This window comes from Meriones unguiculatus, chromosome 14 (assembly GCF_030254825.1).
Source record: "Meriones unguiculatus strain TT.TT164.6M chromosome 14, Bangor_MerUng_6.1, whole genome shotgun sequence".
NCBI lineage: Eukaryota > Metazoa > Chordata > Mammalia > Rodentia > Muridae > Meriones > Meriones unguiculatus.
The window spans coordinates 3,252,480-3,268,760 of record NC_083361.1 but is presented as its reverse complement, the minus strand read 5'-3'; the positions used below and the strand labels follow the sequence as shown (position 1 = coordinate 3,268,760).

The 16,281-nt window shown below is 44.3% G+C and overlaps 2 protein-coding genes across 4 annotated transcripts; both read right to left on the bottom strand.

The window, feature by feature from the left end:
- Positions 1-183: 183 nt before the first annotated feature.
- LOC132646068 (zinc finger protein 60-like) lies at positions 184-14,121 on the bottom strand. 3 transcript variants are annotated; one of them, XM_060366528.1, is made up of 5 exons: positions 13,986-14,121; positions 9,598-9,649; positions 8,572-8,698; positions 5,866-5,964; positions 184-2,805 (listed from the first exon to the last, which is right to left on the bottom strand). In XM_060366528.1, the coding sequence occupies exons 2-5, from the start codon at positions 9,628-9,630 to the stop codon at positions 950-952; spliced, it is 2,115 nt and encodes a 704-aa protein (XP_060222511.1). In that variant the 5' UTR covers positions 9,631-9,649; positions 13,986-14,121; the 3' UTR covers positions 184-949. The 3 variants fall into 3 exon arrangements, with proteins under 3 accessions (XP_060222511.1, XP_060222510.1, XP_060222512.1); XM_060366527.1 differs by lacking the exon at positions 13,986-14,121 and adding an exon at positions 13,790-13,927; XM_060366529.1 differs by lacking the exons at positions 8,572-8,698; positions 9,598-9,649 and having other exon boundaries at positions 13,986-14,085.
- On the bottom strand, positions 7,462-8,072 carry LOC110556726 (large ribosomal subunit protein uL5-like). The gene has a single exon (XM_021650624.2). It carries the CDS (start codon positions 8,039-8,041, stop codon positions 7,535-7,537), a length of 507 nt encoding a protein of 168 aa, XP_021506299.1. The 5' UTR covers positions 8,042-8,072; the 3' UTR covers positions 7,462-7,534.
- Positions 14,122-16,281: the final 2,160 nt, after the last annotated feature.

Below are 16,281 nucleotides of genomic sequence, written 5' to 3'. Positions count from 1 at the left end.
GCTGGACTTCCTGACAGCCAGGGCAGGAGGAAAGAAGTAGAGGATTCAGCCATCGCAGATATCCAGAAGGGACCAGGAGAATGATCAGCAAGGAAAATTCCAACATGCAAATATCACTGGGATACACACTGGGAGGAAACTAAATAAGCATAGAGAGTTAAGAATGGGGTGATAAATGCTCAGTTATTTTGTTTGAAGTTTATTATTAAACAAATATAAGAGTCTCAATTATTTGTGTGATAGCCAAGTTAAAAGAGTAACTGAGAAACAAAATAGTTTTATAAAAATATAAAAATACCCGACTTCCCGCATTCTCATTGCAAAGGGTTTCTTGGATCAACATTAAATGATCAGTCTCATGTTAACCAAATTCTAGGACAGATTAAAGTTCCCACAGTCTTCTAAGGCACAGTATTGCCAATATGAGTTCTCTGATGTTCAGTAAAATTTTCATACAAAGGGTTATCCACCTTCCTTATATTCACAGGACTCCTGGCAATTGCGGATTTTCATTTACAACAAAGACTTTACCTGATTCTTTACATTCACAGGGTTTCAGACTTATATGAACATGTTGATAAGCTTTAAGAGCTGAGCTAATTCTATTAATGTTCCCACATCCCTTGCATTCACAGTGTTTGACACTATCATGGATTCTTTTATCTTTTATCTGAAGATGTCCTGAGTTCCAACTGAAGGTCGTTCCACATTCTTTCCATGATTGGCTTTCTTACCAGTATGAATTTTCAACTGTACAATGAAGGCTGAACTAAATCTAAACATTTTCCCACCTTACTTAAATTCATAGTATTTCTCACCAGTAAGAATTCTCTGATAGGCAGCACATTTCTACATTCCTTACATTGTAAAATTTCTTATTAATATTAAATTTAGCATGTCAAACCAAGTTTCATATTCAACTGAAGGTCTTCCAACATTCTTATCATTGTTAAGGTTTTGCACCAGTGTGAATTCTTTGATGTACTTTAAGGTCTCTACCACAAGGAAAATACTTCCCACATTCTTTACATTCATAAGGATTCTTACCAATATGAATTCTAAAATGTCCAAGAAATTGGTAATGATATTGAAAAGCTTCCCCACATTCCTTACACTGAAAAGGCTTCTCACCAGTATGGATTCTCTGATGAATTCTAAGAGCTGTTCCACGAACAAAGTTCTTCCCACATTCCTTACACTGAAAGAGTTTCAAATCAGTATGAATCCTCTGATGTTTATTGAGTTGGGACTTAAGTCTGAAGGCTGACCCACACTGCTCACATTTAAATGATTTCTCTCCAGTATGAATGCTCTGGTGCCGAGTGAGATTTGCCAGAACAACAAAGGCCTTTCCACATTCCTTACACTGAAAGGGTTTCTCACCAGAATGAAGTTTGCGATGCTGAAACAGGTTTGAGCGATGAACAAAAGCTTTCCCACAGTCATGACATTCATATGGTCTCACACCAGAATGAATAGTTTTATGTTGAATGAGAATAGATGTACGCTTGAAGGACTTCCCACATACCTTACATTCAAAGGGTTTTTTACTTGTATGAACAATTTTATGCTTATTAAGCTGACTGGGAAAGTGAAAAGCCTTTCCACATTCTGTACATTCACAAGTCCTCTCACCACTGTGAGATTTCTGATGACGAATGAGAAGTATATTAAGTCTAAAGAACTTCCCACATTCTTTACACTCAAAGGGTTTCTTTCCACTGTGAATACTCTGATGTGCAGTAAAATTTGACCTTCGACGAAAGAATACGCCACATTCTTTGCACTGATAGGGTCTCACATCAGTATGAATAGTACTCCGATGTTCATTAAGCTGGTATTTCCGTCTGAAGGCTGACCCACAGAGGTTACACTTGAAAGGTTCCTCTTCAATGTGAGTTTTCTGATGCTCAGAAAGGTATGCCTGAAGCCTAAAAGCCTTCCCACATACAGTACATTCAAAGGGTTTCTCACCAGTATGAATACTCTGGTGCTGAACAAGGTATGAGCCAGTACTGAATTTCTTGCCACATTCCTTACATTCAAATGACTTTTCTCCAGTATGGATCTTCTGGTGCCGAGTGAGTTGGGCCAGAACAGTGAAGGCCTTTCCACATTCCTTACACTGAAAGGGTCTCTCACCAGAATGAACTTTCTGATGCTGCACCAGGCTTTGACGATGTTTAAAGGCTTTTCCACACTCGTTACATTCATAAGGTTTCACATCTGCATGAACAGTCCTGTGTTCAACAAGGTGGGAGGCTCGCTTGAAGGACTTCCCACATTCCCGGCATTCAAATGGTTTTAAACCTGTATGAACGGTTTTATGGTACTTAAGCAGGACTGGAAGATGAAAAGCCTTTCCACATTCATCACATTTGAAAGGTTTCTCACCACTGTGAGATTTCTGGTGTTCCATAAGTTGTCGGGGGAGTCTGAAGGCCTTCCTGCATTCCTGACATTCATAGGGCTTCTCTCCTGTATGAATACTCTGGTGCTGACTAAGAGTTGCCCTATAACCAAAGTACTTCCCACACTCTTTACATTCATATGCTTTTTCTACATTGTGAGGAGGAGTCTGGCAGGTATGAGTAGGCATTTTTTCCTTGTTGGTAATCTTTTGATCAGCATCTCCTTGATAACCCTGCAGTCCCTCGAATATACTATCATTGGAGCCATTACTAAAAGTGGAGCCCTGGAGGTCAAAAGTTTTACTAAATTGCTTTACACTCCGTTTGTGCAGATTTATATTAGAAACATGATTCTCTGGAGATACATTTTCAGTTTCAAAACATGACTCAACATCTGAAAGAAAAAGAGAAAGCAAGAATACTTTATTTTTTGGTAACTAACATACATACACACACTTCCCTGTAACATAAAACCCATTAAATGAATGGCCAGACTCTAAAGTATATTCTAAGAAGCTGAAAGGGAGCAAGGAGAGCAGCCATAAGGGAAGTTTATGTAAGACAATACTCTTTTCAGCAGAACAGGTTGGAAATGGGAAGACATGTTTGCTTAATGAGATTATAAGTAACTTACAGAAATAATTGTATGTGCTTATTTGCTGTTAGCAATCAGGCATTTCCACCAGCCTGCCTTTAGGGACCGAACCACAGGAGCTTATGTGGTCACCCACAGACACCATCTGTGCTAGGTGTGCCAGGTGCAGCACATTAAAGGCCCCAGCTACTCCAGATCTCCTCCTCTGTCTTTCTCTCTCTCTCTCATATTCTCTCTCCCATTTTTATCTCTCTTAGTCCCTGTCTTAATCATTTTCTCTCTCCTTCTCTCTCTCTCTCTCTCTCTCTCTCTCTCTCTCTCTCTCTCTCTCTCAAGTCCCCTCTCTGAGACAGCCTTTCACTCTCCCCCATCTCCCAATAAACCTCTTACACTAGATCTGTTGCCTGGTGTAATTTCTTAGGCTGCCAAATGTACCCACACCTTGTCACTTTACCCTAATACACACACTTTGTTAAAGGTGTTTGATACAAATCATGAGAAAAAAAAAGGATAACATACAAATACATGATATCTGTCATACTACAAGAAAATGGACCTAGACTTGAAATTCTTAGAAAAAGAAAAGTGATGGTGGTGATGTTGGTGGTTGCTACCCTAGTAAAAAGAAGCTACTGGTAGCAGCATCAAGAGTTTCACTGCAGCTTGGACTATATTGGGAGACTCTGTGGCTTGTTGAGAAAAACAAAAACAAGCTTGTTGGGGGTTATTAATATTAACTATTGATTTATCTCTTAGTCAAACAGTGGTTATTTCTAATCCAGCTGTATACCCAAATCACCACGCAGAGATGGTCATTTATTTAATTAACTGAAAGGACAATGCTGGGCAATAGTTACTCCATCCTAAACCTCCAAGCCTGCATAGTTTCCTCCCATTCAGATCTCATACTTGGTTTTCATCATATCATAGGTCAGGTTCATCTCCCTTATGATTCTATGTCTCCTCCTGCTGATTCTGCTCTCCTCTACCCACTTGCTTCCCTTACCTCCCCTCCAGACCAGACTGTCCCACCCTATTTTCTCCATTGCACTGCACTGGCTGGTTGTTTTATTGACAACACAAAGAACAAATGGTGGCATGTTTACACAAATTTGAAAAAGACGATGCTTAGAATAAACATCACAATGCAATGTCCGGGATTGAAACCAGATAGTGGGATAAAGAAAGTAGCATTTGAATAATCAAGGGTACATTCCATAAGAATATTATACCAACACAAGCTGAAAAGAATATAGAAAAAAAAAAAGAAGAGAATTCATTAGAATTAAAAAAAAAAAAACAAAAATCTAAGGGAAACAGGCAGGCTAACTTCAGATCTCAACCCATCCCTCCCATCTCCAAATCCAACTCCCAGTCCTATCCCCAGCTCTGGAGCCAACACTTGCTTGGCCTCCCCTTCATTCCTGGCCCATCTCCAGCCCAGCACACAGATCTACACCTCCAAACTTCCTTCCCCTATCCACGGCTCTATCCCAGCCCCCAACTCCAACAGGCATTCTCTGGAAACCCAAGGCCACTCTGGTCAGTGAGACAGGCATGCTACTGCAGATCTTCACCTCCCCCTCCATTCCTCCAAATCCGATCCCCAGTCTCATCCCCAGGTCAATAGCAAACATCTGCTGTGGCCTTTCTTCTCTCTGCCTCCATTCCCAGGGGACTATACTTCATCCTTTCACAAGACACTTGCTCAAACAGTTGAAAAGAACCTAGATACCTCTCAAAGAAGTAATTCTAATAAAAATATGGCTATTTACACAATGGAGTATTACTCGACTGTTTAAAGAATGAAATCATGAAATTCAAAAATAAAAGAATGGAACAGAATCCAAGAGTCCAGAAGTTGTTCAGTCCAAGAGGCTGATGTCTCAGTTGGTCTTCAGTACATGCTGGAATATGGCAGACGTAGGCTCTAATGCCACTGAAAAACTAGAACTGCCAGGAGAGTGAAGGGAAGCAGACAAAGAGCAAGAGCTTCCTTATTTCACATCCTTTATACAGGCTGCCACCAATAGGTGTGGCCAAGATTTAAGGTGGGTCCTCCCACCTCAAATGATTTCAAAAAATCTCTCAGGGTATACTGATTGGCTTGGGGTCTAGTTAATTCCAGATGTGATCAAGTTGACAACCAAGAAGAGCCATCACGGCTCCCTGCCAAACTGGGTAGAAGGCTGTATTGTGCATGTGTGTACAGATGTGGTTTCACTGGCTTGTCCATCTACTCTTTCCCCTGGAGCTTGACAAGTAAACCAGGCTGACTTGACAGCAAGCCCAAGGGAGCTGCCATTTCCACCTCCCAATGCTGAGGTTAAAAGCATAGGCTACACCATCACACCTGGTCTAGAGTGACTATGAGGACTCAGAATTAAAATATTTGGTATGCCTCACTGTGTTGCAGCTTTCACTGGTGTTCAAGCTGTCTTGTCATTGGTTCAGTGGTTAAGAGCACCAAAAGCTCTTTCACAAGACCTGGGTTAGAGTAGCAGCAGCCAACTATAACTCCAGCCCCAGGGACCTGACACTCTCTTATGGCCTCTTTGGATACCAGCAGACATGTGTGCACATACACAACAAATAATAAAATACTTGTAACAGTTAAAGAAGGAGGGTACCTGCTCCAGTAAGAGGGAAGAAAACAAGAACAACTTCAAGTGATTGCTGAAACAGAAGCCCCTTCTACAGCTTTTGCTATGACCTTGACTTTCTTCCCAGAGCTCAGGCATGTTTTCCACAGGCCCTGGGGTTTTGAGGGAAGTTTGTCAAATCCAGGGTCAGCTATGTGGGGCCTCTGACCACATGCTGTGCCTGGCAATGCTGGAGTCTCACCTTACACTTACTCACCTGGGCTCGGCCTGTCTGTTTCTTCCTTCACAACCATCCAGGGCTCTCTCTCCTGCTCCAATAAGGTGATCAGATCTGGTTTGCAAATCGAACTTCCCACTTCAAAGAGAAACGGGGGGGGGGGGGGGAGGAAGACACATAGTGTAAACAAATTTTTTGGATATTTGGTCTTTCTAATTATCCCAAGATGTCCTGAAGCTTGATATGTAGACCAGGCTGGCCTTGAACCTGATCTTCATCTTGCTGCCTCTGCCTCTCAAATACTGGGATTAAAGGAATGTGCCAGTATGCCTTGCCTGTACAGATTTTTTAAGCCAAGGAGGTAGGAGAATGAGCCAGGCTGTCTGGGCTCCACAGCAAGACCCTCAGAAAAACCATGAAAATTTCTAGGAGCCAAAACAATACTGAGGAAAGACCTTCAGGAAGGAAAAGCAACCCCGGTAGGAACTACCTGTTTCAGCCTAGGGTTTTAGTCTCATTTACATGCCAACAGGGGCTTGCCACTTAAGCGGAAAGTGTAATCGAGTGGGTGAGAGCATGAACCCTTAGGCTACACTGTCTAGTGTACACCCCATCTCTGCAGCTCACTAATAATGCCACTTATTTAGGAGAGTCCATAAGAGTCTCTGCTCAATGTTCCCATCTAAGAACTGTGCAGGGTGGCACACAGTTGAAATTACTACACTTCCGGAGTGTGAACAGGCAGATGAAAAATTCAAGGCCAGCTCTAGTTGGATACTAAGTCCAGAGCCATCCTCAATTACATAAGACCTGGTCTCATAAACATCAAATGATGATGATGAGGATGATGATGATGTCAGGCTTTAATGCCAGCACTTGGAGAGGCAGAGGCAGGCAGATCTCTGTACTGCAAATAGAAACCTTGTCTAGAATAATGATAATCATAACTTCGATGGACTTGATATCTACTGGGTAGGGTTGATACTAGACTACATACTATATTCAAACACTTTGACCAGTCTGGCCTATACTAACACAGAACCAGTATATTTTAAATCTCCATTTATTTATTTAGTAGTCCTGGAGATAGAACTAGGGCCTTGAGGATGCTGGGGAAATGTTCTACCACTGAGTTACATCCCCGCCATAAACACTATTACCATTGTTGTTATTTGCCTTCTCTCACATTTACACATCATTCTTAGATATTAGCTCAATGAAAAAGATGAACCACAGCCTGAAACTTCCACTAAAGGCAGGTAAAGTGTTCACTGAGAGAAATAGAATGTGTCCACTTCTGTTTTAAATTACTTACGCTAACTCATTATTAAGTATATCATAAAAGTCTTTATTAGTTCATTATGCATGCATGCACAATGTATGTATGTGTTCAAGAGGATGTGTGCAACAGTGTGTGTGTATGTACGTATGCATGTGTACGTAGGACAGAGACCAGTGTTCAGTGTCTTCTTTGGGCACTCCACTTTCATTTTGGAGACAGGGTCTCCCACTGAACCTAGAGCTCTCTGAGAGGACAAAGAAGGGTGGAAAAGCAGGTGCTTCAGGAAGCTCCTATTTTGAACCCAACAAAGCTCACATTATTCTATTGGGAAGAAGGAGGTACACAGCTCCCTCTTTTTTTTTTTTTTTCTGAGAAAATTTTATTGGCCTTTTGGATAAAGTTTATTTGCCAGAAAGGATGATCCCATCATACTTCTGCTGGAACCAGCTCATGGCCTCCTCTTTCCTGATCCTGTGCTTGGCCCCAATGCAGCCTGTGCTTCTTGTCTGCGATGCTGAAACCTGGCCTACCCAGCACCACATAGAAGTCCAGGCCGTAGATACCAATGCTTGGGTCGTATTTGATGCCCAGATCAATGTGCTCCTGAATGCCAAAACCAAAGTTCCCCGTATCTGAGAAGTTATCTTTCCGTAACTCGTACTCCCGCACCTTCAGGCCTTTCTCCAGAATTTCCTCTGCCTTGGCTCCATGGACTGTGCAATGAACAGCAATCTTTTCATTTCTCCTGATGCCAAAAGACCTGACGGTGTACCTGGCTTTGGAAAACACAGGTGTCTGGCCTGTGAGCTGCTCCAACACCGTGGCTGCCCGGGTCAGTCTGTCTCCGCTCTCCCCCACACAGATATTGAGGCAGAGCTTGTGGATGCGAAGTTCCCGCATGGGGTTCTCCTTTTCACCTTGATCTTGCTCCATGATGGAGGACAGCCTCAGCGCCCTCTTTTAAATTCAACTGATTTAAATGTACTTTCCTTTATGTGTACAGGAGTGTCTGCATGTAGACTGAGCACTACATGAGCACATGGGGCCCATGTTGGCCAGAAGGGGGAATCAGATCCCCTGGAACTAGAGTTACAGAGTTGTGAACCACCTTGTGTTGGTAGGAATTGAACACAAATCCTCTGCAAGAGCAACCAGTTCTCTGAACTACCAAGTTAGCTCTCTAGCCTCTGATTATATTAACTGATTGATTGACTGATTTTTTTTTTTTAAAACAAGGTCTCAACATGTAGACTAGGCTACCCTGAAACTCACTAAGTATTTGAATGACCTTGAACTCACAGTAATCACCTGCCTCAGCATTCTAAGTGAAGCAATGACAGGTATGAGACACCAAACCAAGCGTCAACTAAACTTTGAAAGATGGCCATGACTTTGAAATCACAGTGAGCAAAGCCAACAGTGTAGAGGACACATCCCCCATTCGTGGGGACAGACGGCCTTACCCACTGTGACGAGGTGGCTGTAGATCTCCAACATCATGTCCCTGTATAACACCCTCTGAGGAGCATCCAGGCAGGCCCACTCCTCCTGAGAGAATTCAACAGCCACATCCCTAAATGTCACTGAACCCTGGAACCACAAACACAAGCAGAGTGAAACTGGGGAAGCTTTCAAGTTAAAAAAGAGCAGGGAAAGGACTCAAGAGTGGGAAAGGAGCCACATGGAAATGCTCAAGACACCTGCCTGCATGAGCTCCCCAAAACCATGACTGTGCCCACCTACACATCCAAAACATGTGCATTTGCATCCACCCGCATCCTTCAAGTTATACCACAAAAGAGAAATGCCACCCGCTTCAGTGTAGAATACTAAGGCATACTGTGACACCTTGAGTTTATTACGGTATCACATTATATCATTAAGATTTTTCTGTCATGAGAATGACTTTACATACTATGTAAGAGTCCAAATTGCGTGTGCATTTGGTTTAATCTTTCACTGTTACACAAACAAACAAACAAACCTGTGAAGGTGTCAGAGTGTCTCAGGTCCTCCCTAACTCTGGAGACCACGATCACCTTCCCCTCCGATCACTGAACTCTCTCCTAAGCCTCCCAAGCAGGTCACCTTGTCCCACACATGCACTGAGGACATTCACTCTCACGCCCTGGTCGCCAGCCTGAGAACACTGGAAATGTCAGTCACGTTTCCCAGCGCAGTCACATGAGACCATCACCTCACAGTTCTGAACCCACAGCCCGTTTCCCTGTGGGAATGACGCCTCCACTACAGTCCTCCCTGAGCACAGAGCAAGCAGAGAGCAGATGTGGAGGAATGCATTCCAAGAGAACCCCGGTGCCAGCTGGAAAGAGGCACAAACAGGAAGTGCCCTGACCTTCCAGCCCTCACTGTGAAGGAGCAGACTGTGCAGGAGGATTTCAGATGCTTGGGGAGCTTCACAGAGCAAGACGGGAGGGAGTCACCTAACCTGAAAGTCACCCTATGTCAATAGAGAAAATCCAACTTACACAGACCATGTCTTGAGACTTAGAGCTGGCCATTCTTCCTCAGCTTCCTCCCCTGGGGACAGAAAGAAAGCCTTTGGTTGGACTGTGACCTGATGTTCCCAGCCTGACTTATGTCAGTACGATTTCATCCACTACTTTTATCTCTCTAGCATCCTCACCCACTTTCTCCTCCCACTGCTCACAGCCTCCCTCACACACATTAGAAGCAGACAGGAGTCACACAAAGCTGACCCTCTCCTAACCCCAGACAGCCAATGCTCAAGGGGCCAGAGTGCGAGTGCAGCATAAGCGGGTCTGCCTTGACGTTCCTCCAGGAGATGCCAGCAGAGGGGATCCCATCTTCCATCCTGAGATGCAGCCAGACCTGGAACTGGGCCTCTCCTCCTACTGTGAGGACATCTTCCTACTGGAAGCCACCCATCAAGGCTGACGGGGTCACAGCATCCAAATGGCAAGTCCTCTCAACACTCAGGGCTGGAGCACAGCAAGGCTGGAGGGGCTGCAGCTGCAATGCTCAGGCACCATCCAGCATTCTGCACCCACTTTAGTAAATGGAATCGCACACCTTGGAACACTTCCTGAGTGCCCTGGTGCATGTATGATTCCAGCCTACACTGCATCAATTAAACCATGATCCTTTATGAAGATAATTAGCTCTAAAGCATACAGTCACAGGAGGTCAGTGTGATCTGTTTCCCCCTGTCCATATTATGGGATTTTTCACAAAAACTTATTTTAAATTCATTCAGGTGTCCTAGGTAAAAGAGTCTAGAACTGGGTTCCTCAACCTCAGCACTGATGACACAATTACTCTGTCTGGGGTGTGGGGAGGACTGTCTTGTGCTCTGCACTGCATTCACGGGCATTCAACCTCTTCTCACAAGATCTGAGCAGCACACACAGCCCTCAGAACTACTAAGACACTGCACCGGGGAGCGTCCACACCCAAATGGGGAACCATTGCCCCACAGGTCCAACCCTCGGCTCAGTACACTTAGGATTGTTTGTCTAATTGCTTTTTGAGGCAGAATTGTTGGTATAATGTTCTTTTGAAATGTATACACCTTAGCCGTGTTCATTCAAATGCTGATTACTCCCCCCTCCCATTCTCTGGTTTCAATCTGGATATTGCATTGTGATAATTATTCTAAGCATCCTGTATCAACTCTTGTGTAAACAGGCCAAAATAAAGCAACTAGACACAATGTTGAGCGGGGAGGAGCCAGAGGACAGGGAAGAAGGGAGGAGCTAGAGGGCAGGAAATGAGTGGGAGGGGAAGGGCAAGAGGAGAGCTAGGAGACAGGGCTGGAGGAGAGATCTTGGAACTACCAGGAGATGGACTGGACATAATATTTCACAAAAAGCAAGTATAATGTGGGAAATCTAAATGTTAGGAAACTATGAGGGCTTGGAGGTTTAGGATGGGTAGCTATTGCCCAGTATTGTGTTCTAGGTTAACTAAATAAACCCAGTGTCTTTGTGGTGATTTGGGTATACAGCTGTTTAGGACTAACAGCGGCTTTACCAGAAGATATAGCAATAGTAAATATTAATCACCAATTACAACACAGAATCTTGAGGAACCCTGGCTGGCCCTGAACTCCTAACATTCCTTCCTCCATCTCCCATGTTGAGATTACAGCCAAGCACCACCATGTCTAGTTCTCACGAGCACATCTGAGATAATCTTATGAAATTATTCATGTTTGTCTCCCAAAAAATTCACATACAAGTTTTCTTTTGTTATCCTCCTTCCCTTCTGCCTCTGCATTCCCCAGGCTAGCCAGTCTTCCAGGGACTCTCTTGGTTCCACCTCCCATCCTGCCATAGGAGGGCTGGGATTGCAGACATGCACTGGTGCATCTAGCACTGCACAGTTGCATGCTTGCGAGCACTGTACCCACCGAGCCATCTCCCCAGCCCACACTGATACAGCTCTATGACAGTTTGTTGTGTGTCCTCATGACCTTTATAATCATCTATATTTCAAAAAGTTTGTGGTTCCAAAGACCATAGATAAAATACAGGCAGTCCTGCTGGTTGTGGTGGCATAAGTCTACAATCCCAACACTGGGGAGGCAATGGCAGGAGGCTTGTCAAAGTTCTAGCTACCGTAGTCTGTGCAGCTTTTATGCTCGTGTCTGCTATCAGTGGTGCTGGTCCAACACAAGTTTAACATTAGTACAATGACATCAGCCTGTCAGTCACGCCACTTACAAAACCCAACTCAAAACAGGTTAAAATATATGAATCTGATATTACTACAAAAATATAAGGGAAATCTTCCATAATAGTAGACATTTTGGGTATTACTCTAAAAACACATCAAAAGCAAAATGGACAAGTGGGATTTACATCAAACTAAAAACTTTTACACAGCAACAACAACAACAACAACAACAAAAACAGCAGAGGGATAATGCAGAGAATGAGAGAGAATATTTGCAAACTGTACATCTGACAAGGAGTTAACATCCAAACTTCTGAACAGTGACTTTATAAGGAATGTAGACAATTCAGTTATAAGAAAACATGCTGATTAAAAAAAAAGAAAACACAGAAAGAGGTATTTCCCCAAATGCAACATGAATATGGCCTATTTACAGCTACATGAAAAATGAGCACACTGAGATACACAATCATAATGAGGCCTCCTCAGGCCTGCTGAGACTGTCCATTATCAGATGGCTGGAGAGATAATCCCCGGGGCCAGAGTACATGCCACTGTTACCAAGGAAGGGTTTTGACTCCCAGCCTCCACAAGGTGGCTCACAACCATCTCTAATGCTGAATTTAGAAAATTTGACACCTTCTTTTGGCTTCCTCAGGCATTAGACATGCACATGGTACACAGACAGACATGCAGCCAAATCTCACATAAATATTAAAAAAAAATAATAAATCTTTTAAAAACTGTTGACTGTCAGAAAGAAGAAACGATGTGGAGAATGTGGAGGAAAAAAGATATTACTAAGCTGGGCATAATGATGCATGCCTTTAATCCCAGCACTCGGGTGGCAGAGGCTGGCAGATCTGTTTGTGAGTTCAAGGCTAGCGTGGTCTACAAAGCAAGTTCCAGGACAGCCAGGGCTCCACACAGAGAAACCCTGTCTCAGAAACAAAACAAAATAAACAAACAAAACAAAACAACAGCAAAAACACATTACTAGAAGGAATGCAAATTACACTCATTGTAGAAAATAATACGGTGGGTTCTCAAACAGCTAGATGTTGCATCTATCCAACTACTGAGAAGAAACACACAAAGGAAACAAAATTAGTATCTGCAAGAGAAATTTACACTCTCACATTTCTTCCACCATTATCTGCATAGACGTGATAAGCAACCCCACCAAAAGAGGAATGGACAGAACAAATCTAGACTGAGGGTCACAGAAACATCGGAATGATATACAAACATATACTACGGAGAGTAACAAGTGAAATAGGCTACAGGAAAAGATAAACAGTGAGGCTGGAGAGACGGCTCAGAGGTTGGTGTGGCTTTCCAGAGGACAGCAGCTCGGTACCCTGACAGCTCACAATGCCTGTAACTGCAGCTGCAGTGGATCTAGGCCTGTGGCCTCTCAAGGCATCTAAGCTCATGCACACATAACACACAATTTAAAATTAAGATAATTAATCTTTAAACAAAATCCCAGATCGTCACAATCTCAGTTATCCCGGAAGAACAAGTGACGCGGTGGTTGACGGGGACGTGCGTGGCTGAGGTTGGGTGTGCAGTGTGGGTGAGTTGGGTGAGGTTGGGAGCGGGAGATGCGGATGCACAAGGGAGTTGGGGAGATGCTGACTATGGCCTTCGAACTTTCAGGGGCACAACAGAAGCTCAACAAATTCACCGTGCAAAAAGTAGACACCAAGTGTGCTCACGACAAAAATGGGACACAGTCATTCCAAAGTACATAAACACTTCAAAATATCATGCTGTACACAATACCAAATATTTCATTAAAAAAAAAAAATCTGTTCTACAATCCCATTCACTTTCTTTTTCTCCTTGTTTTTAGACAGGGTCTCACTGTGTAGACCAGCCAGCTTTCCCTCACTTCCCACAACCCTCTCAGCGCCTGGAGCGCTCACAGGGCCTCGGCGCTCCGCGAGCAGCTGCCTCCGCGGGGACCCTCGCAGGCACTTCCGGCCTCAGAGGCTCGTCCCCGGCTCCAGTCCGTACCTCAGGGGAAGCTTCCGTCAGACCCCGTCCCCGACCTCTCCTTCCCGAAGCCTGGTCCTCTGCGTCCGCCCCTGTGGCCGTGAGCGCAGGAGCAGAAGGCGACGAGCTCAGGGACACAGGTAATGCAGGGAGAAAGACAGACAGACGGACAGAGAAACACAAAATCGACACCCGCCCGCACCCAGCGGGCCCTTACTTTGTGGCGACCAACGCCAAACAGTGATTTCTTCCTCCGACCAGAAAGATCTGACCATCCGAGGCGGCGAGGCAGGACACCCGGAATTCGTTCCATTACTTCCGGCGCGGTCGATCCTGGGAAATACAGTCCCGGTGTGCGGAGCTCCAGCAAGCACCGCACTCCGTAGCAGGGAGATGCGGGCAAGCAACTGAGGCCAGCCCGTCCGGGAGCTGCGCCCAGAGGATTGTGGGAGTTCCCACGGGTGTGCGCGCTCAAAGGGGCGGAGCCCTCCGGTGAGTAAATGGTACTTCCGGGTTCTTCCTGTACATTAGTCTCCTCTGGACCCTACGGACGAGCCTGAGTTTTGCTGTTCCGAATGAAGTTAGAGCAGGTCGAGATGTAACTGACTTGATTACGCTTCGCCTGAGACCCACCGAGGAGGACTCCGCCTCCTGTGCTGGGGTAGGGACTGTGGTAGATTTGAGAAGACGGAACTGAAGAGCTGGTTGGTTCAAACGTGGGTAGTTTACATCAGAGACTTCAGAGTCAGATGTGCTGGACCTCCCAGGGTTCAGTGTCCCCGTATCCAGACGGGAAAATGTGAGGACCAGTCGATATGTATCACCAGAACTGTGTCCCTTACACAGTCATTTACTTCATCTTTGAGAATCAATGACTGGCATGTGAAGGATTCCTGAACACAGATGTATGCTTCGTCTTTTGTAGGAAAAAATACCTGCAAACCATGTCGTAACATAGCACTACTGAACTTTCAAAATCACTTTTGTCAGAAAACTTTTTTTCATCTCAGAACATGATGGAGAACAAATTCAAGATCTTACGAATATCACTAATCACATTCAATGTATCGTAAATTATCTAAACGCCTAATATAGATTTTTCAAATTAGATTTGAAGTAAGTCAGATACAACCATGTCTTAAGTACAGAAAATATGTTAAATAAAAATAGTCTAGCAGATTCAGCGTGACCATCCTCACAATAGTCAAAAGAAGACTTAAGTTGATTTTAAAATCGAGGCAGATTTGGGGGCAAAGAACATGGCCAGTGAGAGTAAAGAGGGCAACTCAGCAAGTGGAAATAAGCTTCGGTGGGTCGGAGCACAGGCCTTTAATCCCAGCAATGCGGAGGCGCGGCCAGGTGGAGGTCCGTGGGACTGAGGCTCCCTGGGACTATTGAGTGAAACCCTGCTTAAAAACTAAAATAAACTCAGCATATACTCCTAAAAACAGCTTCAGAGCACGAAGAGGGGAGGACCTTCCAGAGCAATAAAGAATGACGGCCAAATCGATGGTCACATTCAGATGTTTTCAGTCGTTTTGTTGTTGTTGAGGAGGAGGAGGATGATGATGATGTTTTCAAAACAGGGTTGCTCAATGTAGCTCAGACTATCTTGGTGCTCTGTCTGTAGAACAGGCTAGCCTGGAAATCAGATACACACCTGCCTCTGCCTCCCAAATGCTGGGATTAAAGGTGTGTGCCACCAGCACCCAGGCAATGTTTTCAGTCTCAATCACTGATAGAACAAAACCAGAAAAACAACAGAGCATAGCTGATTTTGGATAGCATTTCAACTGTGAGCAGAGACAGAATGAAAATGGAGACTGTTGAACTTCGATGCAATCAGGGGGGCCTTGACAAGAGGGTGTTCTTGTTCACACACCTGTGGCTGAAATGCCCATTACCTGGAGATGCTTCTGTTGAAAGCCTCCACTTCATGCTTTTTTGGAAAAAACTAATACTTTATATATTTTCTACTCTGCTTTTGAAAATGAAAGATCATGTCGATTTTAGGATAGTCCATGGGCTGACTACTAAAGCAGACACTGTAGGTAGGTGTCTGTGGTGCTTTGAATGGAAATGGCCACCACAGGCCATTTGTTTGAATGTCAGGCCCATAGGAAGTGGAAATTTTAGGAGGTGTGGCCTTTGGGAGTAGGTGTGGCCTTGCTGGAGGGAGCACAATGCTGGGCAATAGTTTACTCCATCCTAAACATCCAAGCCTGCAAAGTTTCCTCCCATTCAGTTCTCCCACATTCTACTTGCTTTCAGTCATATCTTAGGTCCAGTTCATCTCTCCTCATCGTTCCAAGTCCTCTCCTGCCAATCTCTCCTCTTAGACCCCCCCCCACTTGCTTCTTTCTCCTCCCCTGTGGACCAGGATGTCCCACCGTATTCTCTCCATTGCTCAGCACTGGTTGGATGTTTAATTGACAATATAGAGAACAAATGGTGGCATGTTTATACAAACTTGAGACAGTTTATGCTTAGAATAAGCATCACAATGCAATGTC

Bases quoted from the DNA above. Each gene is read 5' to 3' on its own strand.
- LOC110556726 (XM_021650624.2), bottom strand. From the start codon at position 8,041: ATGGAGCAAGATCAAGGTGAAAAGGAGAACCCCATGCGGGAACTTCGC.
- LOC132646068 (XM_060366528.1), bottom strand. From the start codon at position 9,630: ATGGCCAGCTCTAAGTCTCAAGACATGGTCTGT. The intron at 8,699-9,597 runs GTAAGTTGGATT...TTGTGGTTCCAG, and splicing joins AGTCTCAAGACATGGTCTGT to GGTTCAGTGACATTTAGGGA. The intron at 5,965-8,571 runs GTAAGGCCGTCT...TTCTCTTTGAAG, and splicing joins CAGCCACCTCGTCACAGTGG to TGGGAAGTTCGATTTGCAAA.